The sequence below is a fragment of the Artibeus jamaicensis genome, unplaced genomic scaffold (assembly GCF_021234435.1).
Source record: "Artibeus jamaicensis isolate MK-2021 breed Jamaican fruit bat unplaced genomic scaffold, CSHL_Jam_final contig_793, whole genome shotgun sequence".
Lineage (NCBI taxonomy): Eukaryota > Metazoa > Chordata > Mammalia > Chiroptera > Phyllostomidae > Artibeus > Artibeus jamaicensis.
The window spans coordinates 2,375,661-2,400,595 of record NW_026521975.1 but is presented as its reverse complement, the minus strand read 5'-3'; the positions used below and the strand labels follow the sequence as shown (position 1 = coordinate 2,400,595).

The 24,935-nt window shown below is 37.9% G+C and overlaps 1 protein-coding gene across 1 annotated transcript in view; it reads left to right on the top strand.

Moving 5' to 3' along the window:
- The window catches only part of USPL1 (ubiquitin specific peptidase like 1), a 32,970-nt gene extending 9,111 nt beyond the window's left edge, over positions 1-23,859 (top strand). The window contains exons 5-9 of the mRNA XM_037129574.2: positions 1,069-1,182; positions 8,055-8,184; positions 13,032-13,157; positions 19,327-19,484; positions 21,316-23,859. Coding sequence (XP_036985469.2) covers positions 1,069-1,182; positions 8,055-8,184; positions 13,032-13,157; positions 19,327-19,484; positions 21,316-23,198 — 2,411 coding nt within the window. The 3' untranslated portion in view covers positions 23,199-23,859. The remainder of the gene's footprint in view (positions 1-1,068; positions 1,183-8,054; positions 8,185-13,031; positions 13,158-19,326; positions 19,485-21,315) is intronic.
- The last annotated feature ends 1,076 nt before the right edge of the window (positions 23,860-24,935 follow it).

The following is a 24,935-nucleotide window of genomic DNA, read 5'->3' as shown; positions in this document are numbered from 1 at the left end:
AGTTTTACTTTTGGCATTGAAGTGTTTAGTTCTGCTGGAGTTAATTTTCGTGAATGGTATGTGGTACGGACACATTTTTCCAACATGTAGCCAGTTTCTAGCTCTACTTTTTGTCTCAACTGATCTGCCACTTTTATCATATAATGTCCATGTGTCTATGTGGCTGTTTCTTAACTCAGTTTTGTTCTCGGTCATTTCATCTGTCCCTGAACCAGTACCACACTATTTCAATTATTAGGCCTTTTCGAGTCTTGGTTTCTGGTAGTGTAAGAATCCTGACGTTTATTAAGTTGACTTTGCATGTAATCTTTTATATCCATCTTATCCATTGTTTCCCCATTGGTAACCATTGAAGCTGCTTGCCATTTTTTGCTATGAGGAATAGTACCATGACAAGTATCAATATATCCTTTGACTCCATTGCTGAGTATATCCTAGAAGGGATATTAAAATAGGAATATAAAGATTCTTTCTGAATGTCTTTCTGAAGGATTATGTCAGCATACAATTACATTTTCACGAATGGAGTGAAGAAGAAAATATCCCAGAGCATCTAATCACTTCTGGGTTGTAAACATTTTTAAAAATTATGATTTTGTTAGGTAAGAAATATTTTGTTCCAATTTGACTTTCTTTGAGATTGCTTTTTCACAAGCATTTTTGCTTTTGTCTTCTCTCCCTGCTTTCTATTATTATAGAAATCCCAGTGCTGAGTAGGTGATGATTGTTCTGTTGATTGTTACAGAAGATTGTACCTCTTGTTCAAATTTTGACTTAAATATTAAATTGATTTCGTTTTTATATTTTAATCATTTTTAAAGAATATTGTAGTTTTTGTAATTCAGTTGTAATTACACCTGTTTCAGCTGAATTACTTTAAATTGTGTTTCAGGATATTTATGGTATACTACAGAGTAGGGAGGAAGTATTAAGAAAATTTTGTGTTTTGCATTTTGTCTCTGCAAAATTTATTGTCCTGTAAACTTTCATTCTTGGCAGTGTCTTAATTTATTTTTTAAAAGATACAGATTGATGAGAAATTGATAACATTCTATACTTTATTTTTAGATGGAGATTGTAAAAATCTTACTTCAGAAATATTTGCAAAGATAGAGACCAGTCTGAATGAAGTCAGAGATAACATTTTTATCAGGCTTCAGCCTCAGCTTGGATGCACGTTAGGTAAGTAATTTGTGTAATTTAACTGTAGAACTCATCTTCCATAAAGAAATACTAAGATCATAAGGAAAGGTAATACTGCTTTATTACTTTGAATGATCCAGATTCCTAGGGGAGAGAATCCAGGTGGTTTCATTTAGGAATTGATCACCGGTTAAATCATTGGTTGGCAGAGCTGGTCCATCTGAGCAGGGATGTCCAACCTTTTGGTGTCTCTGTGCCACACTGGAAGAAGAGTTGTCTTAGGCCGCATATTAAATAAATTGTAACATGCAGTCACAAAAAAAATTTCATAAGGTTTAAGTAAGTTCATGATATTGTGTTGGGTTGCATGCACAGCCATCCTGGGCTGCGTGCAGCCTGTGGGCCGCAGGTTGGACACCCCTTGTAAAGGATGCTGGCTGCGTTAGCCCTAGAGTGGATGGTAGTCCCACAGACAGTTGAATACTTGGGTACTCTGGTTGCTTTTCCAATCTTTCCCTCAGTAGAGTAGTCCCTCTGAAAATGTACCTAAGGAATTTAAAAGTAAACAATAGTGCTAGGGCCCATTAAATAAGAATCTCAGGATGGAGCTCAGGTATCAGGAATTTTAGAAGCTCCTCTGTGATTCTTACAGAGGATGGGCAGGTTTGAGAATCTGTGGTCTAAACCAACCAGAGTAATTCTACTTCAGCTGCCAGTGATTGGTGTAGAAATGGACAGGTAGTACAGTTTTGCCAGTGGGGTATGAGGAAGAGTATACCGATGGCCCTTTGGGGACACTTTCTTACCTTTAAAATAGGGCACAAGAATGAGACCCGCTTTGTCCTCTATTGGCTTTTGGCCTCTGGGAGCAGTGTGGAGCAAGGGCACTAGATTGCTGAATCTTTTAAAATGTTTTTAGTATTGCAGAAGAGAGCTGTAATGATTGCTTTGTTTGTGTTTGAGGGGGATGTCTGTTTTATTTCTATTTATCCTTGTACTAACTCTTCTTAATATTTCATTGTAGAAGCAGAATATATGGTATTCATGATTAAATTGTATAAAATATCAATGCCTTTAAGTTTTTCTCTCAACAAGTGGCAGTTATTTATCAGAACCAGATACTGTATCTGAAGCAGTGCCTTTTTTGGCATGGTAGTATCGCCTTTGTTCCAGTTTTGTCCCCTAGTTTTACTATCTTGTTTTTCATGAACTCCCACAGATATAAATTTACTCTGTTATAATAATAATCTGATTTTCTAAAGGGTTTTTTAAAATTTATCATTAGGTGAGATCTCATATGTGATGAATATTCTTTTTCTTTTTATCAAACTATGATGAACATATAGTAAAACCATTTAAAAATATATATAGTTGTTTAACCATGACCACAATGAGGATATAGAACATTCTGTCACCCTAAAAACTTTCCCCAAGCTCCTAGTAGTCAACTTCCTTCCTTATCCCAAGTACCAATCCATTGAATGGACACCATTTCAAGGAGTCTTTTTCGTAAGATCACTAGCATGTAGACTTGAGGGGCTCCTGTGTTGCACTTTGGAACATTTCCCTCTAAGCATGATCTGAGATGTTTTAGTCAGGGTCCAGTCTCCAGGACCCAGTTGAATTAAAGAGTGGCTTCTCTCCCAGTCTGAATTATCACCCACACCCCTGATAATTATGTATGGAACAAAGTTGAAACTTGCTCACTGCCACCTTGGGCCTGGTTTTCCTTGTAATAAAAAAGGGATTTTTAAATGATTATTTATGTAGTTATAGCAATTAGGTGAGAACTCAGCTCTCCTAATACAATAGAACCCCTCTTGTTATTGTTCCTACGACTCATTCAGCAGTGCTGGTGCTATATTAGAGCTAAAGATCTTACTAATGGAGTCTAATCTTCGCTTCAGAGAGCACTGTGAAATCTTAACATGTGTGTTCTCATTGGGAATGTTAATGTGTATTTTGAAGTACTAAAAGCAGAGATGGAGAATTTGTACTCACGCTGATTTTTTGCTTAAATTTTTAACACCAGCCACTTGACCATTTTGATTATTGTTTTCAAAAAACACATTGCAAACTATCCTTTCTGCCCTCCCTCCCTACGGTTTAAGAAATATAACATTACAATACAATGAGGCCCCCTTTTATACTCATCCCCAGTTCTTCCTTACCTCCCCACAAAGGTAACTGCTATCTTCAGTTTAGTGTTTTTTTTCCCTTCTGATGTCCATATTCCTTTTTTTTTTTTAAGAAAAAGCTAATATTGTTACTGGTTTCTACTTACTTTTGAGTAAATTGAAACAGTAATGTAGCCTTAGTATAGTATACCATGTAAAGGTAGATAGACCAATAGAACAAACAGCGTTGCCCAGGTCAGGATCCTCCCCTTTGGTTACTTCATACTGTGACAGGTGGTAATGCAGGTACTGGGGAAAGGAAAGGCGTCAGTTGGTTTCTGATACATGGGCAGAATTGGATCTCTATTTGACACCATAATCAGAAAGAGACAGTATATTTAAAGACCTAAACATGAAAAGCAGTTGTAAAATTAAAAGAAAATATAGGTTAACATTTTATAGGTTAACATTGGGGAAGAATTTCTTAAATAAGGTATAAAGGATTGGTAGATATGATTACATTAAAGTTTAAAGCAAAGAAGCGATATATAGCATATCTTATAAAGAACGCTTGTGTATCACCTTTTAAAAAGTAGACCAACAACTTAATAGAAGAGTGGCTAGAAGACATTAATGAACAATTAACAGAAGAGAAAACGTGAATTGTTAGCACAGAGTCACTGACAGGTTTGTATCATGGCAAATGAAGATACGTGGATAGGAGTTGGGGTTAGGTTACCAGAGTCAAAGAAACCACTTAAGCAGGAGGTTACAAAAATTGGAATTAGTCATTGGTATTATGTGTTCTCTAGGAGCACGCTTTATACTGCATACCTCTAAAATTTATACTCAAAGGTAAAATAATTGAAATGAGTTGAGGAGCTATATAAATTACCTAAAATGATCAGTATTCAATCAACTTTTTTGCGTTCTTTCATATTTTGATTCATTGTGAACTTTATGTATTTTTAGACCTAAAGATTTTATGTCGTTGTTATAAAATGTAGATTATTTACTTTTTCTATTAATATTTAGTTACAGTAAAGTATACATGTAAAGGCTGAGAACTAATTAGATACTCATACTACACACTGTTTACATGTGTGGTGTTGCATATATTTATTTTTAGATTGATTTGTATTTATTTCTCTTTATTAAAAAACTTTTTTGTTTTTGTACAAAAATAGCAGTAAGGCTGTACCACAAAGGTAACTATTAAAATAGGCTTTGGCCCTGGCTGGTGTGGCTCAGTGGATTGAGCACGGGTCTGTGAAACAAAGGATTGTGGTTCGATTCCCAGTCAGGGCACATGCCTGGGTTGCAGGCCAGTTCCCAGTGGGGGACACATGAGAGGCAATTACACATTGATATTTCTCTCCTTCCCTTCCCCTCTCTCTGAAAATAAATAAATAAATAAAATATTTTTTAAAACAGCCTTTGTAACTACTGATACTTCTAGAATATGTTTAGGTAATAACACACTGTTCTGCCCTCTGGTCCTGCCAGGATGACTCCTCTTGGTGGTATTCCTGGCAACCCTGCTTCCAGGCTGGGAAGAGAACTGGACCATAGATGTAAGACTCCCAGGGGAGGAAGGGGATAGAATGATTCAGATTTTTTCCAATATCTAAATTCCCCTGAGGAAAGAAGGGGGGAAACCCATTGAGGAAGGAATGTAAGAGGAGAGTGTAAATCCTTCTATTTAATTTGCTTGCTCATCTCCACATTGAAAGGCAGTATTCATGGTTCAGTTTTTAGTTTTATTTTTTCTTTCTTTAATATATTTTATTGATTATACTATTACAGTTGTCCCATTTTACCCCCCTTTACTCCCCTCCACCCTGTCCCCCCACCAGCATTACCTCCCCCGCCTTAGTTCGTGTCCATGGGTCACACATGTAAGTTCTCTGGCTTCTCTATTTTATATACTGTTACTAACCTCCCCATCTCTATTTTGTACCTACCATTTATACTTATTTGCTGTACCATTTCTCCCATTCTCTCCAATCCTCCTCCCGACTGATAACCCCCCTCCGCCATGTGATCTGCATTTCTCTGGTTCTGTCCTGTTCTAGTTGTTTGCTTAGTTTTTGTGTTTTTAGGTTTGATTGTTGATAGTTGTGAGTTTGTTGTAATTTTACTGTTCATATTTTTTATCTTTTTCTTAGATAAGTCCCTTTAACATTTCATATAATGAGGGCTTGATAATGAATTCCTTTAACTTGACCTTATCTGGGAAGCACTTTATCTGCCCTTTTATTCTAAATGATAGCTTTGCTGGATAGTGTAATCTTGGATGGAGGTCCTTGCCTTTCATGACTGAATACTTCTTTCCAGCTCCTTCTTGCCTGAAAGGTTTCTTTTGAGAAATCAACTGATAGTCTAATGGGAATTCCTTGTAAATAACTCTCTCTTTTTCCCTTGCTGCTTTTAAGATTCCCTCTGTATTTTTAATCTTGGGTAATGTGATTATGATGTGCCTTAGTGTGTTCCTCAAACACACTCGGGTCCAGCCTGTTTGGGCCTCTCTGACCTTCCTAGACTTCCTGGAAGTTTATTTCCATTGCTAATTGGGGAAGTTCTCTATTATGTTTTCAAATCAGTTTTCAATTTCTTGCTCTTCCTCTTCTCTTTCTGGCACCCCTATGATTTGGATGTTAGAATATTTAAAGTTGTCCCAGAGGTTCCTAAGCCTCTCCTAATTTTTTTTGAATTCTTGTTTCTTCATTGCGTTCTGGTCGAATGTTTATTCCTTCTGGTTGAAACTGTTGATTTGAGACACAGTTTCCATCCCATCACTGTTGGTTCCCTGTACATTTTCCTTTACTTCACTTTCCATAGCCTTCATTTTTTTCTCTATTTTGTGACTATACTCAATCATTTCTGTGAGCATCCTGATTACCAGTGTTTTGAACTGTGCATCTGATAGGTTGGCTGTCTCTTCATTGCTTAATTGTATTTTTTCTGGAGTTTCCATCTGTTTTTTCATTTGGGCCATATTTTTGTCTCTGTGTGCCTCTTACGTAGTAAGGGGTGGAGTCTTAGGTATTTCCAGGGTGGGGCAACTCATGTGGCTTCTGTTCTGGTACCGTTTGTGGGACAGGGGTCAGAGAGGGAACAGTGTAGCTTGCTCTGCTCTCCTGGGCTTTCAGTCACTTGCCCTGCTACCCATAAGCAAATTGGGCCCTTCTGGTGCTGATTTCTGGGCGGATGGTTTTGAGCATGTTTTAGGACCCTGTGGGTCTCCTAAGCGAACTCTCCTGTGAGGCTGGGAGTTTCTCCTATTGCCTCAACCCCTATAGATTTTTTCAGTCAGGGGTTTTGAGGCTTTATTTTCCCATACTGGAACCTGGGTTGCATGGTCTGTCTCTCTCCTCAGTTCCTCCCAGTTTATCTGCATGCAAATGTGGGACCACCCCGGTCCTCCAGTTGCTGCCTCCACCCCTCTCCACCAGGCTGCCCATCTCCACCACTCCTATTGGTCTGGATGAATGTTTCTTCTTTAACTTCTTGGTTGTCAGACATACAGTTCAATTTTCTGTCAGTTCTGGTGGTTTTTTGTTTTTAAATTTGTTGTCAGTTTGGTTGTGCAAGGAGGCACGATGTAGCTACCCCATGCCTCCATGTTGGCCAGAAGCTGGTTTTTATTTTAATGATAACATAATTCAGATCTTTGCTAGTTTTAAAGTTGTTGAAGGTTAACTTTCATTGTTATAAAATTAAGCAGAGGGATTGATGAGGAGATTTGAGGCTGGTCCTTTCACCTGTGTGTGTCTTGCTCTCGCCATATGCAGGACAAGAGAGTCAGAATAGAATTGGCTTTTTAATGCTTTTGTCCAACTTTGATTTTTTTCTACCATGGTTCACTATTATATTATTTTTAGTGTCTGTAGCAAACAATTTACATATATTTATTTTGTTTTTATAATATTCGTGTGTTATTATAGTTCTGAGGGTCTTTTTTCCTGAGAAAAGTTAAAAAGATCTGAGACAGTATTGTGCCTGTCTTGTCTTCAGTTTTCAAACATGTCACCAAGAAAAATGAAAGAAAGTGAAGTGATAATTAAATCTTTATGATGGACATTTTTTAGAAAAATTGCTTTTAAAACTTCCCCTTTCCCAGTTGTGAATAACCTGCTCTGTTACATATGCATATTCAGATGTATTCATAGTGTGAGTACAGTGGGGAGCCCACAAATCCTGGACTTACCTTCTGGAGGGTGGGCCCCCTGTGGCAGCTTTTCCCATTAGGTGAGTGTTCTAGGAACCTGTCTGTGTCAGTGTGAGTGAGTTTGTTTTGAAGACTCAGCATGTTTGCCCATCTCATGATGGGTGATTTGTGAACACACCTGCCCACACTATGCTGAGGGTTCATTAGTTATTGACCAAAAAATGGCATGACCCCCATGCCCCACTCTCCCTGTTCACCTGATCTTGCCCAAGTGACATTGTTTATTTCCCTGGATGAAAAAAGTCCTTACAGGGAAACGTTTTGCCGACGTGAAAGAGGTGAAACCAAAAGTGACAGAAGTACTAAAAGGCATCAAAATTGACGAGTTCAAAAACTGTTTTGAGCAGTGGAAAAAACATCTTGATATGTGTATTGCATCAAATGGAGAGTACTTTGAAGGTGATTAAAGTTTAAACATGTAAGAATAAATACATAATTTTTTATAAATAAATTTCGTTTAGGGGGGTCCTTCCTTATATAGTGAGAAAAGACCACAGTTCATAATTTGCGTTGACCTGTGTCGGTTCATTAGGAACAACTCATTTTTCCTTCTCTTTTCGAAGGTGACATGGAAAGCCCAGTGTTCGCATTTCCCCTGCTCCTAAAAATAGAAGCCCGAATCGAAAAGCTGTTCATGTACTCTTTCTCTTGGAACTTCGAATGTTCACAGTGTGGACACAAGTATCAAAACAGGTTGGTTTTTCTAGTTTTTAAAAAGGATTTAGTCTATTGAAAATGTTTACAAGTAATCAGATTTGAATAAAGTTTGTTTCTACTTCTAACACTGCTCTCTCTGTGGCTCTTTCTACCCCCTATAAACTTCCCACCCAATCTTGAAATCTCTCCAACTTTAAGGTTAAAAGGAAGAATTGGAGCCTCAGAAACTGTCATTTGCTTGTTTTTTTAAACTAGAAGAAAACCAGTGGTTTGATAGATTACCAGTGAGCGTTTTCTTAAGCTTTTCAAGTAGAATCTTTCCTCTTCTTCCCTCCGGATTTCCTGCTAAGTAATCAATAACACCTCTCAGATCTCCTTGAAACCGGTTTAACATCATGGAAAATGATTTTGGTCTCCTAGAGTTTGGCAACAGCTCTCAGAGTAACATGTGCTTTCCTAACCTTAGTCCCTAAAAGACCAGCCGACCCCAGAATCCTCCACGTGCACTGTCATCCATCCTTTCCACTGCCCTCCACCTATTGGAGGGTCCTGGTTGGTGTGCTTGGCCCTGAGAGTGACACTTAGGAGGAAGCAAGAGAAGAAAGAAACTGCAGGTTTCATTTGCTTTCATGGACCTACCACATGAGAGATTGGGTTTTAAAAGAAGTGTTAGGGGAAGAAAATTGCCATCAGCAGGATACCCTTGTTTTGTAAATATATGAGAAGGTTGCTGGCTGGTGGTTGAAAAGATACCAAACTGGTTCTGTTAGTAGTTATTCACATTTTCATAATACAGGTAAATCCTTTCCTAATTTCTTAAACTCACCTACTAGTAAATTAGAAAATTTGGAGTCTTTCAAAGTTACTTTTTTTGATGTGCGTTTCCTTAGATATTTATTTTCTATAAAAGTGTTCCTTAGATATTTATTATCTACATTGAGGTTATTTTTAGGTATCTCAGGGTTAGTTGAGAGTCCAGTCTATGAAAGAATGCCCAAGGGAATGCCAGCCATAGAACCAGAAGACATTATTTTTTTTTTACCAGTTAGCTCAAAAGTATTAGAACATTCTAATAAGAATTAGCATTTCATGCATATCTAGGACTTAACATAATTTTGTGTGAGTATGAGAACAAATAGCTGTTTCCTGGTCTTCTGTCATTGATTTACTTAAATTATCTGAATTTCTTCCCACATGGAAAATGTGGAAACTGAGGCTTGAAAGGTGTTAAATAGGTGTCCAAGGAGACACCTAGTAGTAAGTGGCAGAATTCAGGCTAAAGTTTTCTGACTTCTAAGACTTCCTTGTTAGCAGTGGTGTATTCCCTAATCACCACCTGGATTTTACATGATATAAACAAGCTTGATTAAAATTGACTGAATTCTAGCTCTTCTAAATTGCACATCTTGGTTTGAGTTTTTCATTGAATAGCTCGTGTATGCCAGGAACTCAACTGAAATAATGTTTAGCTTGTTAGGGAGATTACACGTAAAGATGTAACAGAGGATCAGTGACTACGTAATTATTCTCATCTTTTGGTTGCTTTAAGTTACTTTGAATATGAGGCTACAAGTGCACTTGGAGGTATATAGGAAAAAACTCTCGGGAGTTCAAGGGAAAGAAGCCATCAGCCACTTGGGTTTGCTTTTCTTTTCTTCCCTTTTACTAATACCTTGTTCTGAAAATGAAAGTAGATACAGAGAAAAAGCAAAAATGAAGTGACATTTTATTATATACATCTTAATATATCATGTGTTAAAACTTACCCCCACTTAATCTGCTGGAAGAATATCCAGCAAACTGATTGGTTTTTGTGCTCCTGTTTTTAGTGCTGATTTTAGAGCTTTTGATTTAGAAGGTATGTTCTGGACTTAAAACGTGGTCTACAGAGTCATACTCCCTGTATTTCGGTCACCAGTTTGTGTTTTACCGTGAGGTATAATGTATACTCTGCACTTTATTTTCCTCATCTGTACAATGGGGGTAAGAATAGTACCAGCTAAGCAGGGTTGTTGGTGTGCAGGTGTTGTATGCAGCATTAATACTTACTTGCTGAGACAAACCCCCTTTTATAAACTAAGAAATGAGAGAGAGCTTTTACTTAACAGTTATCTTTGAGAACCAAGAATTTTGGAGAAATGCAGTCAATGCATTTGTTGGTCCCTTTATACTGCTGTGCTTTTAAAGTGTCAGCTTCCCTGAGAGCTGATTAGTTTTAATAGCCTATGCTTATATCACTTATGATTTATCAATATTTTCTATGGTTTAGAACAGATGCTACTGTCCCTTGAGTAATAAATGTTTTTTAAAAAAATAAAGATTGGAGGACTTCCGCCAAGATGGAGGTTTAGCTGGATGTGCCTGCCTCCTCACACAACCAAGTTTAGGGACAACTAAATATTAGCATCACAAAACACAACCAGAACACGGAAAACTGAACTTTTCGGAAGTCCGCTAACAACAAATTCTTCAGCCTGACCGGTAAGGGGCGAAACCAGTGTCCGGTGAGGACTTACAAAGGAGGGCTCGGTCGGACCGGCGCGCGAATCCAGTCACGCGGGTTCCAAACCCAGGATTGGACCTGGTGAGCCGCCGAGCAGCCCAACGGGGGAGCGACACAGTGGGGAGGCGGTGGCAACGAGTTGACTGTGGTTGCCTGGTTGCGTGCGAGTGAGGGAGTGAGCGGTTGGACCAGCCCGGCGGCGGCGGCGCGCCATTTCCCGCTCTGACCACGCCCCCACATACAGCGTCACAACCCAGCGACCTGGGACTCCAAGGCGCCGCTTGTCCCACTTAAAGGGCCAGAACAGACCAAAAATGTCGCAGGCAGAACTCAAAGCCCCAGAGATAAATCTAAATGACGAAGAAATAGCAAAACTCTCAGACGCACAGTTTAAAACACTGGTCATCACCTTTCTCACAGATTTGGTGGATTACAGCCACAAATTAGAGAAACATATGGAGGCTAAATTAAGGGAAATGAATGGAATTCCACAGGAATCCCATAGAGATGAAAAGGAAACTGGGACTCAAATCAATGCAATGGTCCAGAAGAAAGCAAATAATGGACAAGCAGAAAAGAGTCAAGGAGCAAGAATTCAAAGAAATGAGGAGAGTCTTAGGAACCTCCAGGACATCTTTAAACGCTCCAATATCCGAATTATAGGGGTACCAGAAGGGGGAAAGACACAACCACCAGTGGAAAAACTATTTGAACAAATAATAAAAGAAAATTTCCCCAATCTGGCAAAGGAAATAGACTTCCAAGAAATCCAAGAAGCCCAGAGAGTACCAAAAAAGTTGGACTCAAGAAGAAACACACCAAGGCATATTATAATTACATTAGCCAAAATTAAAATGAAGGAAAGAATCCTGGAAGCAGCAAGAGCTAAGGGGACAATCACCTACAAAGGAGTCCCCATCAGGCTGTCAGCAGATTTCTCAAAAGAGACCTTACAGGCAAGAAGGGGCTGGAAAGAAATATTCCAAGTCATGAGATCTAAAAACCTACAACCAAGATTGCTCTACCCAGCAAAACTTTCATTTAGAACGGAAGGACAGATAAGGTGCTTCTCAGATAAGACCAAATTCAAGGAGTTCATCATTACCAAGCAAATGTTAAAGGGACGAAAAAGCAAAAAGTGAGGAAACGACAGTGAAAGGAGCAACAACAGCAGTAATCAACAACACATAAATAAATTTAATTAAAAAAAAATAAAGATTGTATTTATTTATTTTTAGAGAGAGGGGAAGGGAGGGAGAAAGAGAAGATGAGAAACATCAATGTGAGAAACATTGATGGGTTGCTTCTGGTATGTGCCCCGACTGGGGACCAAACCTGCAGCCTAGGCATGTGCCTTGAACAAGAGTCAAACCAGCAGCTTTCACCGTGTAGAACAATGCCTCAGCCACCTGAGCCACACTGGTCAAGGCAGTAATTGTTCCTTTAAGATAATTTTTATTAAAGCACATGCAGGTGAGGTACAGTATGCATCTTTAAAGATCATTGTTTTAGATGCCTTTTGCTCAGGTATTCAAGTACATCATTTAGAACTTCTATAACTTTGAAAACAAAATTCTTTCACAGTTAGTTTTCTAATTTTTTATTTTTTATTTTTATTTATCTTTAGAGGGGAAGGGACAGAGACAGGGAGAGAAACATCAATGTATGGTTGCCTTTTGTGCGTCCCCTGCTGGGAACTGGCCTGCAGGGAACCAGCCTGCAACCCAGGCATGTGCCCTAACTGGGAATCGAACCGAGATTGTCTGGTTCGCAGGCCCGCGCTCAATCCACTGAGCTACACCAGCCAGAGTTTTCTAATTTTTTAAGGATTAAGAAAATTAAGTTGAATGTATTCCTGATTTCGTATTTGGAAATGCCCTTTTGTTTTAGGCTGACAATGAATAACCAGATGGTGAATTTTTTGAGTGAGGGCTGAGCTCTTAATAAATTTTGAAATCCTTAGGACAGTAGTTCTCAACTAGAAATGACTCTGTGCCCTGTGGATGGACATTCAGCAGTGTCTACAGGTACTGGGGCAGTTACTGGCTTGTAGTGTGCAGAAGCCAGGCATGGCGTTAAACATCCTGCAGTGCCTAGGACAGCCCCACAACAGAGGATTACCCAGTGCAAAATGTCAGCGGTACTGAAACCCTGCCTTTTACATTTTCTTCATCTCATAGCTGGAAAAACTATCGGTAATTCATGTGGAGAGTCTTCATAAAGAACTTCACTACGGTTAGGAAACAAGTCAGCCTATTAATTTATTATATGTCTCGGGGGGGGTGGGTTAAGTATGAATAAACAAATACCTTCTAGTTTAGACATTGATTTAAATTAACATGAATGAGTTTAAGTCAATTTATGTCTTTTTTTTTTATAGGTGTACAAAGAATCTGGCCACCTTTACAAATGTCATTCCTGAATGGCACCCACTGAATGCTGCCCATTTTGGTCCTTGTAACAATTGCAACAATAAGTCACAAATAAGAAAAATGGAATTGACAAAGTGAGTTCAAATTGCCTTATTTTAAAACAAATGAATATAGATTTACATATATTTCTAATGTGTAGTATTGAAAGTGATGGCTGCAACCTACTTTTCAGGAGCTTGCATGTGTTTGTGAATTGCAAAAATGCTTTTTTGTCAAGAACTCTGGCCAGTAAGCGAGCTATGCTGTAGGTGAAATGACGCTGAAGAGCAGACTTAGGGTGATTATATGACCCCACTGTCGTAGTGTCTTTCATTTTTTTGTCTTTTCCTCCTTTTAAGAATATTAAATTTCTTTTCTCTTCTCTGCCAAGTGACCGAAATCACTAGAGTTCCAGGATTTCCTTAATCTGATTTCAACAACTCATGATTCAGTGATGAGCCACAGGCTCATGGGCCTGAATCTCTGTCTTCTGCCAGACCTCAGCCTGCTGATTCTTCATCCTCTTACAAGAGTTCTGCTGCCTTGGGCAGATGTCTTTGTATTAGGTTCAGCCTTTCTATCTGGAAGGCTGGTCAGAACTATGGTACCTTTTCCATTGGGACCAGAAGGCCTGAGTCTTTAAACTCAGAGGTTAATACTGTCCTAGGTGGTTTGCCTCTCTTTTGTGAGTATGCTCACATGTGCACATCTTCTTTAATCTTTTTTTTTTTGTCGTCCCTATCTCTAACTCTACAGCAAGAAAATGTTTTGAGGTTTAATTTGATGTACTAAAAAATCAGTGATATTCTTACCTTTTCTGATGTCCATGGATGTGTCAAGAAAACCCTCAGAATCTTTCCTAAAGATTACTTTTCATCAAAGCAATAAATTTCCAAATGAGTAGTATCAAGACTTAAAAAGGAAACAAGAGCAGTACCCCTTCTACCCTATTCTCAGGTATCTACTTTAAACCTTTTAGGTAGTATTTACTTTGAATTTTTAAAACAGTGTGCTTATTCCACCTTTATACAATCATCTCCTTTTATAGTAGTTGAGGATAATCACTCTTAACCAACATCTGGGCCCACCTCTTAACTTCTCCCTTCCAATATGATTGCATTTGTGTTCATATTAGTACTCATTGTTTATTATGAATATGTATATATTCCCTCTTTAGCCAAGCAGTATTCATGGTTCCTTTTTCTTTATAACTCTTTCTTTTTTCTGGAATTATTAATTGCCTTGTGTTTTTATTTGCTTTATGTACATAATGTGATTTTTTTCAAATTTGACAGACACCTATTAATGATTTTCTTAACACTCAAATGTTTCATAATTTTTGAGTCTCCCCCCCTCCCCTTTTTTTTTCCTTCCTGGAAGCCTCTCTTCTGCCACCTTTCATTTTTCTGCTTCACTGTTTCAATCTGTAATGGTTCCTCTCTGGGCTTGGTGCATGGGAGTGCCCTGCACTCACTTTCTGTCATTGTGCCAGTTTTTAGCCCAGGGCTTTACCCCCACGTTCTTCAGCATTCATTGCCCTTCGATGTTGAGTCTTCTGTGCCTGTGCTGTCACACTCACATCGTTACTTCAACCATCCTGCTGTGTTGCCACTAATTCTGTTTGCTTTTTGTCTTCTAGATATTTATTGTCTTCTTTTTTTTTTGTCCTTTTGGTTTGTCCCCCCCCCTTTTTTTGTCCTTCACTAACATATGACAATTTATATGAGAAGGCAGAGTAAGAAAGAAGAGGGGGTTTCTTTAACCAGAAGTCCATAGTGTCTTGGTTGCCTGCAGTCCAAGCTTTGAGATCAAGTGTCGAAGGAGGAGGAGCCTTTTTTTTAAAGTCCTTTCCTTGAGGAGGTGGAAGGGCAGCAGGTGACCCACACCCGTGTGCCGTCCTGCACTGGATCATTGAATTGCTTGAGGCTTCTGGTATATATAATTTTCATCTAAGAGTTTATATCTGCTATATAATTTCATCTAAGAGTTTCTACTTGCTTTTTCTCAAGCCCCACCATTGAAGATAAACTACTCATGCTGTAGTTTTGTTTGATCTGTTAATTGGTCTCATTGCAACATATAGTTTTTAATTATACAAGCATGTTGCTTTACTTACAGATTCGTGCTCTGATATGAAAATGTACATGCTGGGTGTAACAGTTTTGGGGAAAATGTGTTTAGAGTTTTAATGAGTCAGTTTATAAGCAGAGTTAATAATTTGGATATTTACTGTATTCAAAAATAAATTGAACTCGTGTGTAAAATTTAAATGACAAGGTCTTTGTAAAGGCACTCATAGTTTTTCACTTTGAAGTTTGTATAACTTGCTTTTGATGTCTAATGGAATTTAGAAACAATACAGCTTTTAGGATAAATTAAAAGTAATTAGGTCTGTCATAATATTATGCATAATTCAGTCTTACAGCATTCTTAAAACTAATAGTGCTACAACTTCCCTGAATACCTTGTCTCAGGTGATCTATATCTCTGATGTGTTCCCATTGGAAAGAGAGCCCATTGGTAAATCAGATGAATGATATTTATTGGGTCCAAACCTGCTACTTTTCTTTAAGTAACTTGTTTGGGAATTGAATCATCCAGAGCATGGTGGCGATGTGGAGCACTGACTTAGAATCCGATTTAATTTTACGTCACTAACCCTTGAAATGACTGTCTCATTCTCATCATTGCCACCATCTTCTTTTTATTTTATTTGTCATGATCTTCATTAGGAGTCTGGTTATACACTATCCTGGATTGTCATTTGGAAAGCATATTTACTTAAACTTCATTTGAACACTGATTTTTTAAAACTATTTGTAAGAGATGGAGTGGTAGGAAGAGAAATAAAACATTTCTGTTCTATGCTTATAGAGCTTATTAAAGTGCCTGATACAGTGATTTTTGAGACTTCTAAGCAGATAAGCTGTCCTTTACCCTACTGATTTATTGAGTAGTTAAAATTAGGTTTTTTTTTTTCCTTAATCCTCACACCAGGACATTTTTCATTGCTTTTAGAGAGGAGGAAGAGAAAGGGTGGGGAAAGAGGATCATCGATTGGTTTTTCTTGTATGCGTCCCAACTGGGGATCAAACTGCAATCTGCGTATGAGCCCTCACCGGCAATCAAACCTACAACCTTTTGGTTTACAGGATAATGCTCCAACCAACTGAGTCATACCAGCAAGGGTTAAATTACGTTTCTTAATTTAAATTTTCACTGTTTAGTAGAAAATGCTTTATTATTATCTTTTCCTGGAACTTTTAAAAAATCTTAATATATTTTATTGATTATGTTATTACAGTTGTCCCATTTTCCCACCTTTATTCCACTCCACTCTGCAATCCCCCTCCTACCGCACTCCCCAACCCTATTAGTTCATATCCAGGGGTTGTACATATAAGTCCTTTGTCTTCTCCATTTCCTATACTGTTCTTAACCTCCCCCTATCTATTTTGTACCTACCATATATGCTGCTTATTCCCTGTACCTTTTCCCCCCCATTCTCCCTTCTAATCCTACCACTGATAACCCTCCGTGTGATCTGTTTCTGCATTTCTGTAATTCTGTTCCTGTTCTAGTTATTTGCTTAGTTCGTTTTGTTTTTGTTTTTTAGGTTTGGTTATTGATAGTTGTGAGTTTGTTGTCATTTTATTATTCATAGTTTTTTATCTTTTTCTTAGATAAGTCCCTTAAACATTTCATATAATAAGGTCGTGGTGATGATGAACTCCTTTAACTTGACTTTATCTGGGAGGCACTTTATCTGCCCATCCATTCTACATGATACCATTGCTAAGGTAGAGTCATCTTGGGTGGAGGTCTTTGCCTTTCATGACTTTGAATACTTCTCTCCAGCCCCTTCTTGCCTATAAGGTTTCTTTTGAGAAATCAGCTGATAGTCTAATGGGAACTCCTTTGTAGGTAACTGTCTCCTTTTCTTTTGCTGCTTTTAAGATTATCTCCTTAATCTTTAATCTTGGGTAATTTAACTATGATATGCCTAGGTGTGTGCTTCCTAAGGCCCCAACGTGTTTGAGACTGAGCTTCCTGGCCTTCCTGGAAATCTATTTCCTAGGCCAGAGTGGGGAATTTCTCCTTCATTATATTTTCAAATAAGTTTTCAATTTCTTGGTCTTTCTCTTCTCTTTGATTCCCTATGATTTGGATGTTGGAACATTTAAAGATATCCTGGAGGTTCTTAAGCTTCTGGTTGCATGTGTCCCTTTGTTTCCTCCCTTTTCGGTTTTCTCTTTTCTTCCTGAGTGTAGATACTTGTAATAGGAGGAGTTGAACCTCATGTTAGGGAGATGAACACAAATGGATCTTAACTTCACATCCCCTGGTTCCAGTTCAGTTAACCCTCCCCATCCAGTTTTCTTATGGTTGATTCAGAACCTGACTTGCTTCCTTAACTCTAAGCATCGTCTATGACACTCTAGTCTAGGCTTTGAGGATAGGAAGGAGCCTGAGAACAAAATCTGTTGCTGGCTAGGGGTAAACTTCTACCTTCATTTTAGAGGCTGTAAGTGAGACAACCTGAAATGACTGTTAGAAGAATACTGTGATTTTAGGGGACACTTAGAGTCTAGTGGACCCACCAGGAAAATAAACTAGAAAAGGAGGAGGAGGCATATGCTTTATTTTATTGACTCCAAGATGCCATCATTTATAAGTTGTACTGTTTTTTTAAATAAGCAATTAAGAAAAATGCCTATTTAACATTTTCCATGTGTAAAATTGCACCACTGAAATTGCAGAGTCTAGGAACAACAAGACAATGTTATAGTAATTAGCCTCAGAAGGTATCTTGAAAAGGTATCATGAGACCAAGAAAGAACTAAGTATTATCACTTTAAAAGTCAGGCAGGTGCCCCCAGCCTGCCTGCCTGCCTGCCTTTCTGCCTTTCCAGCTCTGAGAATATAAATCTCTAGTCTTACTGTGAGTGGTTGATTCAAAGATACACTCTTCATATTTTTTTAATATTTTATTTATTTATTTTTTGAGAGAAGGGAAGGGAAGGAGAAAGAGTGGAAGAGAAATATCAATGTGTGGTTGCCTCTCATTTGTCCCCTGCTGGGAACTGGCCTGCAACCCAGGCATGTGCCCTGACTGGGAATCGAACCTCGATCCTCTGGTTCGCAGGCCCGCGCTCAATCCACTGAGCTATGCCAGCCAGGGCCACTCTTCATATTTTAACATATTTGAAATGGGAATACATCTAAAAATTGCTGGTATAGTATAGTTTAGTTGGCAGTATTATTTCATGGTTACACATTTTACAATCAGTGGCATCTTAGATTGATGAAACAGGTATGAAAAAACCAGCGGGAGTTGAGTGTTATAGATAATTTTGCAAGACTTTATAGGTACTTAAATTTTGGGAACTGAATTATTTTCTAACAGAATGATTGACAAAGGATAATTTACAAATTGTCCTTGTTGGTATGAATAACAAGCATTTTAGCCATTGGTTCAAGTTTATTTTCAATTGAAAAATTCATGAGCTACGTTTTGACAGCTGTTTATTGTGAATAGAGATATTGAGCGTTTTCTTTAAATCCTGAGAGCTTTGTTAAATTTAGTTTTTTGAGACTCATCCTTAAGTTCTGTTTTCTGATTTGCCATGTATATCTTGAAGTTTATAGTAAATTAACGAGTATGTTGTTACCGGTTAATTTACTTCTGTACTTAGTTACAAAATAAACTTTTCCTAAAGGGAAATTTTGATTTGATGGACCTCTCTACTTCCTGAGATAACTGGAGAGAAAAAGGCCAAATTGTTAGCATGTTTGGGTTTTTTTAATGTTTTTTTGAATGTCTTAAGCTTGTTACTTTGTTTCACATATTACCTCTCCTTCCTAACAAAAGCAATTTAATTTGACCACTTGATGTCAATGAAAATTGTTACACGTCTGGATTTTTCCTTTGGTTCTACAAAGTAGTTACCAAGAAATCTTCTTTAAGCTGAAGCAGTGCCAGAGGTTTACAGAGCAAGTTTTGTTTAATGGTCTGTGTTAGAGCTTATTGCATGATGGCTTCCAACTGTCAGTGGTCCCCTTCTGAGAAGGATTTGAACTTTACCCATGTCTTAGAGTGAAGCTCTCCATCTCTAATTAAGGCATACACCTGGAGGCATGCAACAATGAGTGCAATTGGCCTGGAAAGCACTGTAGGACTTAACTCACTCCTGACCTTTTTTCATATGGCCAGGCCCATGGTATTAAATTTGTTTGACCTCTCTTAACCTTTCTCTCCCACAGAGTGTCTTCCATATTCATGTTGCATTTCGTAGAAGGGTTACCACATAACAACTTGCAACACTACTCATTTCATTTTGAAGGCTGTCTTTACCAAATAACTTCTGTAATTCAGTACCACGCAAATAATCATTTCATAACATGGATTTTAGATGCTGATGGTAAGTGTTAAAACATTTTTCTTTTATGATAATAGGAATAGAGACTTAACTCTATTTTTAAAATTTTTTTAAAAAATGACTTTGACTTGACTATTTTTCACTCACTTCTTGCTCTGGCCTTTAATTTTTTTAGACAAACAATGATATCATATACTACTGGTGGCTTATAGCTTGCCATTTTTCAGTTAATATTTTTGTTTTTGTATTACATGAGTAATATATGTTCAGTATAAAAATGGTGGTAATTTTGATTTTTTTTAAGGTACATTAATCGTACTTGTAAAGAAAATGCATAGTACTGAGGGTTTTTAACTGAGAAAGAACAAAAATAACAAGTTTTACTTAACTTTGCAGTTAGTAATATAAATAAATGTCTATTTCTGAAACTATTAGTCATTGCAAACTGTAGCCTTCTCTCATTGTGAAATGGTTTGCTTAACAGCTACAGTAAAGGTAAAGCCTTTATTTAAATAATTAAGCTTTTCAGTAGAAGGGTAATTAGTACAACTCATGGATTTTGCTAATTTTTTCCTTCTATTTATCTAATGTAGTTTACACTTGAGTTTGTTTTCCTCACAATGTTCACTTTGTCTTGGACAAGAAAACTCAGTCCCTTCTCTTTGGCACCAAGGGACTGGTTTTGTGGAAGAGAGGTTTTTTTCTACGGACCGGGGTGGGGGGATGGTTTCGGGATGATTCGAGCGCATTATAGTCTCCCCCGCCTCGTGCTGCGCATGCCCGTTCCTAACAGGCCCAGTCTGGTACCAGTACGCAGCCCAAAAGTTGGAGACCCTGCCTTAAAGTAGTGTATATCAGGCTGTTGATATTTTTTATTTTTCTATTGTTTTATTGTTTGGACACTTTCTATTTGATATTTTTCTCCTGGGGATGATTTGGGGTGATTTTGGATGGACGACACTAAGTACTTTGCAAACTGAAAGTTGCACTGGGGAGAAGTGGTTCTCAGTAACAAACAAAAACTAAAAAAACAACTTATTTTAATTTTTACTGCATTCCAGGGAATGAACTGTCTTCTTTAGGTAGAAGAGGTTAAATGGTTTCCATCCCTGACAGCATATAAAAATCATGGTTAGCTTATTTAAAATGACTTTATTCTCCCCTAGACCAATTGCCTGTCTCTGGGGATTGGGCCCAAATATTAACCAGGTGATTCTGATATGCACCTGTGGTGAGTAAGCACTGACCCAGACAAACAAGAGGTTCTCAAAGTTTTAATGGGTGTAGAATAAGAAATAGTGGGTTCAGGTAGTTTGTGAGGGTGTATCCACAGAAACGTAGTGAATGGTTTTGTCTGGTGTGTGTGTGTTTGTAGAGGGGATTGACCTCTCCCCCTGTTGTCCATCATCCTATTCCTACTTTACAAATGAGGAAACTGAGGCTTATAAATAAAAAGTAGACACCTAAATACCTAAGGTTTTTTGTTTAACCAAAAGAAAATAACAAAAATTGAAACTTATGTTGGTACTTGAGTTAACAGCTTCGTTTTATCTTGATAATTCATATATATGGAAAAAGTCTATTTTCTGATGTTGTTGGATAAATTAGGTAATACTGTATTCTAAGTCCCAAAAGTTAAATATATTTGTCTTGATTTTTGTATTTTAAGAAAGAATTAAAACTCTTTCAAATTTCTGGATGTTCCATAACTTTTGTTATCCAAGTAAGGACTTTAGGACTTGGCAGAGAAAAGTGGTGACATGAGGGTGTGATCATGTTTTAGAGTGTTCTCTCAATGGGCATTTGGTGATACAGCAGTTAAAGTGGTGGTTTTGAATGTCTGACCTCTTTCCCATCTTCCCTCTTTCCCCAGGAACGTGGCTGGAATGTGATGATTTAAAAGGTCCATGTTCTGAAAGGCATGAGGAATTTGAAGTCCCCGCTTCAGAAATACATATTGTTATTTGGGAAAGAAAAACAGCCCAAAGGACAGATGAAGCACCTGGCTGTCTTCCACTTCAAAAGACCAATGATCAACATGCTTCCAGAGATGAGAAACGGGCAACTCCACTATTGTGTTTTGTGGGTGGTGCTGCCTCAGCTGAAACACCCTCAGGAACGCGCCCCCAAAATACCTCAGTTCCTCCTAATACTCTTGCCCAGGATGAAGGTGGAGCTCATGGACCTCATGTACTTTCAGGTCTGAAAGGTTTGGTTGACAGTGATATTTCACCTTTGACGCTTGAAAAAAAACAGGTTAACTCTGAAGGGTTCCTGTTAGAAAATAAACCTGTGGCAGAAAATGGAGTGATCATCAAAATAAATACTTTACAATCACAAGAGTCGCTAATGGCTGCTTTAGTATCAGCTCCAAGTAAGGAAAAGCTTATTCAAGACCATCTTGTGGACTTCACCTTTCCGTCTCAGATTATAAATACAAACATGCAGTCAGTACAGCCAAATTCAGAAAATACTGTAATTACTAAACCTGTGGCTAATATTCATGTTGCTGGACCTCTACAGGAACTAAAGTCAGTAGAAATTGAGGGTACAGTTGCCCTAGAGGAGGATGTTCCATTAAAACAATTTCTTTCACCAGAAATTGAGAAATTAAAGCCAGAAAAACACATTACACCTCAGGAATCTAATTTAAAGAGAAAATTTTCTCAAACCATAGCAGCTGAGTCATCACAGAATCAATCTCTGAAAGAAAATCTGAAGAAACCATTTGTGGGGAGTTGGGTTAAAGGCTTATTAAGCAAGGGTGCTTCTTTTATGCCACCTTGTGTTTCAGCTCTCAGTAGAAACATGGTAACTGATTTGCAGCCTTCGGTTAAGGGGGCAAGTAATTTTGGTGGCTTTAAAACTAAAGGTATGAACCAGAAGGCTCACCAATCATCGAAGAAAGTTCGTAGGGGTGTGAATAAATCTCCTGCGGCCAGTCACCCTCCACCAAGTCTGCCGCCTTCAGGTAGCACAGCTTCTCCACACGTGAATGTTAATGCTGACCTGGAAGTTTCGAAAAAACATGAAAAGGCCTCATACGGAACTCAGCTGAGCCACAGGTCTCGTGGAAATGAAAATGGTATTTCTTCATCAAATTCTGAAGACTCTGTTGAGAGTCAAATTCATAAACTTCGTCTAAAACTTCTTAAAAAACTTAAGGCAAAAAAGAAGAAATTAGCTGCTCTTATGTCTTCCCCCCAGAATGGAAAACTTGTAAGTGAAAGTTTAGAACACATGTCCCATGATGGGTCTCCAAATGACAGTCAATCAGTAGAAGACTTGTTAAAAGAACTACAATATCAAATTGATATTGCTGATAATAAATCTGGAGGAACCAGCATGCCCAATGTTTATCCACACAGTGGCCAAACTCATGAAGAAATTTTAGCAGAATTATTGTCTCCTGCAAATGTTTCGACAGAGCTCTCAGAAAATGGGGAGGCTGACTTTAGATATTTAGAAATGGGAGATAACCATAACCCAGCACCAATACCTAGTGAATTAAATGGTATTCCCCAAAACACACACCTAAGACAGGACCATGATTATTGCAGCCCCACCAAGAAAAATCAGTGCCAAGTTCAGCCAGACTTGCTAACAAATAATGCCTGCATTAGAACATTGAACTTGGAAAGTTCCCTGAAGACTGATATTTTTGATGAGTTTTTTTCCACTTCAACATTAAATTCTTTACCAAATGACACATTAGACTTACCATATTTTGATGACTATCTGTTTGAGAGTTGTTGAATGTTAATATTAACTGTTTAGTTTAATATTTATTATTGTCTTTAAAAAACTTAACTGTATTTTTAGGTAGTGTTTGTACACTGGCCTTGTCATTGAACAAAATGTAAGCTGCTGAAGGTTTTACCTCTGATTCTGCCCCTTAAATATGTAATTTGTTTTACAAATTAAAATGACCAGGAATCTGTTCTCTTTGTTGGCTTCATTTTGTATTTTTAGGACAAGGATGATTTCAAAATGTCAAAAAAGGAACAGTGGTGTCTAGTTTCTGACAGAGTATAGTTTTGGCACATTAAATTTCCACAATTTAAATTTTGGTTACATTGGTTCAGGAAAAACCCTAGTTTATATAAACTTAAGTCACTGTATATGATATATAGCTGTGTGACTGTTTTTGCTAGTGGTACTGGGGTAGAGTGGAATGTAAACTCACATAGAGCTGGTCTCCTTTCTCTCTCCATATAGAGAGAGGGTGGCAGGAAGCCCTGTCACTAGAAATTTAAGTAATGGTAGTGGTCAATAAATGACTTGTAACAGGAAAAGTAATCTATTTTTGCTCTGATGGGCAAAGAGTTTACATTATCATAAATACTATCTTTCTCCCCAAGTGTTTATTTCTGTAAGCAAAGTGGGGGCAGAATATTATTTGGGAGAAAATAATAACCAGTGCTTACAAACCTTGCTGTGTCAAGTGTTATTTATGAAACATTAATTCATTTAAACCTTGATATTCCTATGACCAAGACACTTGTATCATATGTAACACATAAAGTTATAGAGCTAGGATTGCAAAGCATGGTTACTACAGCAGTTGAAAGTGCTGAACTTGCCAGTACAGGCTTTTTCTCTCAAGCTTCATTTACAGTTTGGATACGCCGCAGCATCCCTGCTGTAGTGACTGGACAGCAGTAGTTACTAAGGTTTGAGGGTGGCAGTCTTGGGGTAAGATGCTTTGCCAGAGATTCAGTACTTTATCATTTATTTGTCTAAGTTACTACCAAATCTCCGCCCCCCCCCATTTTTTATTACAAAAGTAATACATTTTTATTATAAGGAAGAAGTGAAGATGCAAAGAAACACCAAAATTTTAGACCATCCATCTTCACACATAGTGGTATTAACTACTGCAAACATTTTCATATTTTATGCATATGGATGGTAAATAAAAGTGGGATTCTACTGTGCCCATTTGTATGATCTGTTTTTACTTTAGGGAACCTTTTTTCCATCAGTTAAAAAATTTTTAATACATTTTATTGATTATGCTATTACAGTTATCCCATCCCCCCCTTTATTCCTTTCCACCCTACATACCCCTTCCCACCCATGTTCCCCCCCCTTTAGTTCATGTCCATGGGTCATACATGTTCTTTGTCTTCTCCATTTCCCATACGATTCTTAACCTCCCCCTATTTTCTGCCTACCATTTATGCTTCTTATTCCCTGTATCTTCCCCTATTCTTCCCACTTCCCCTCTCCACTGATAACCCTCCATGTGATCTGGATTTCTGTGGTTCCTGTTACAGTTGTTTGCTTAGTTCTTTTTTGTTTTTTAGGTTCGGTTGTTGGTAATTGTGTGTTGTCATTTTACTGTTCATATTTTTTAATCTTTTTATTAGATAAGTCCCTTTAACATTTCATATAATAAGGGCTTGGTGATGATGAACTACTTTAGCTTCACTTTATTTAGGAAGCGCTTTATCTGCCCTTCCATTCTAAATGATAGCTTTGCTGGATAGA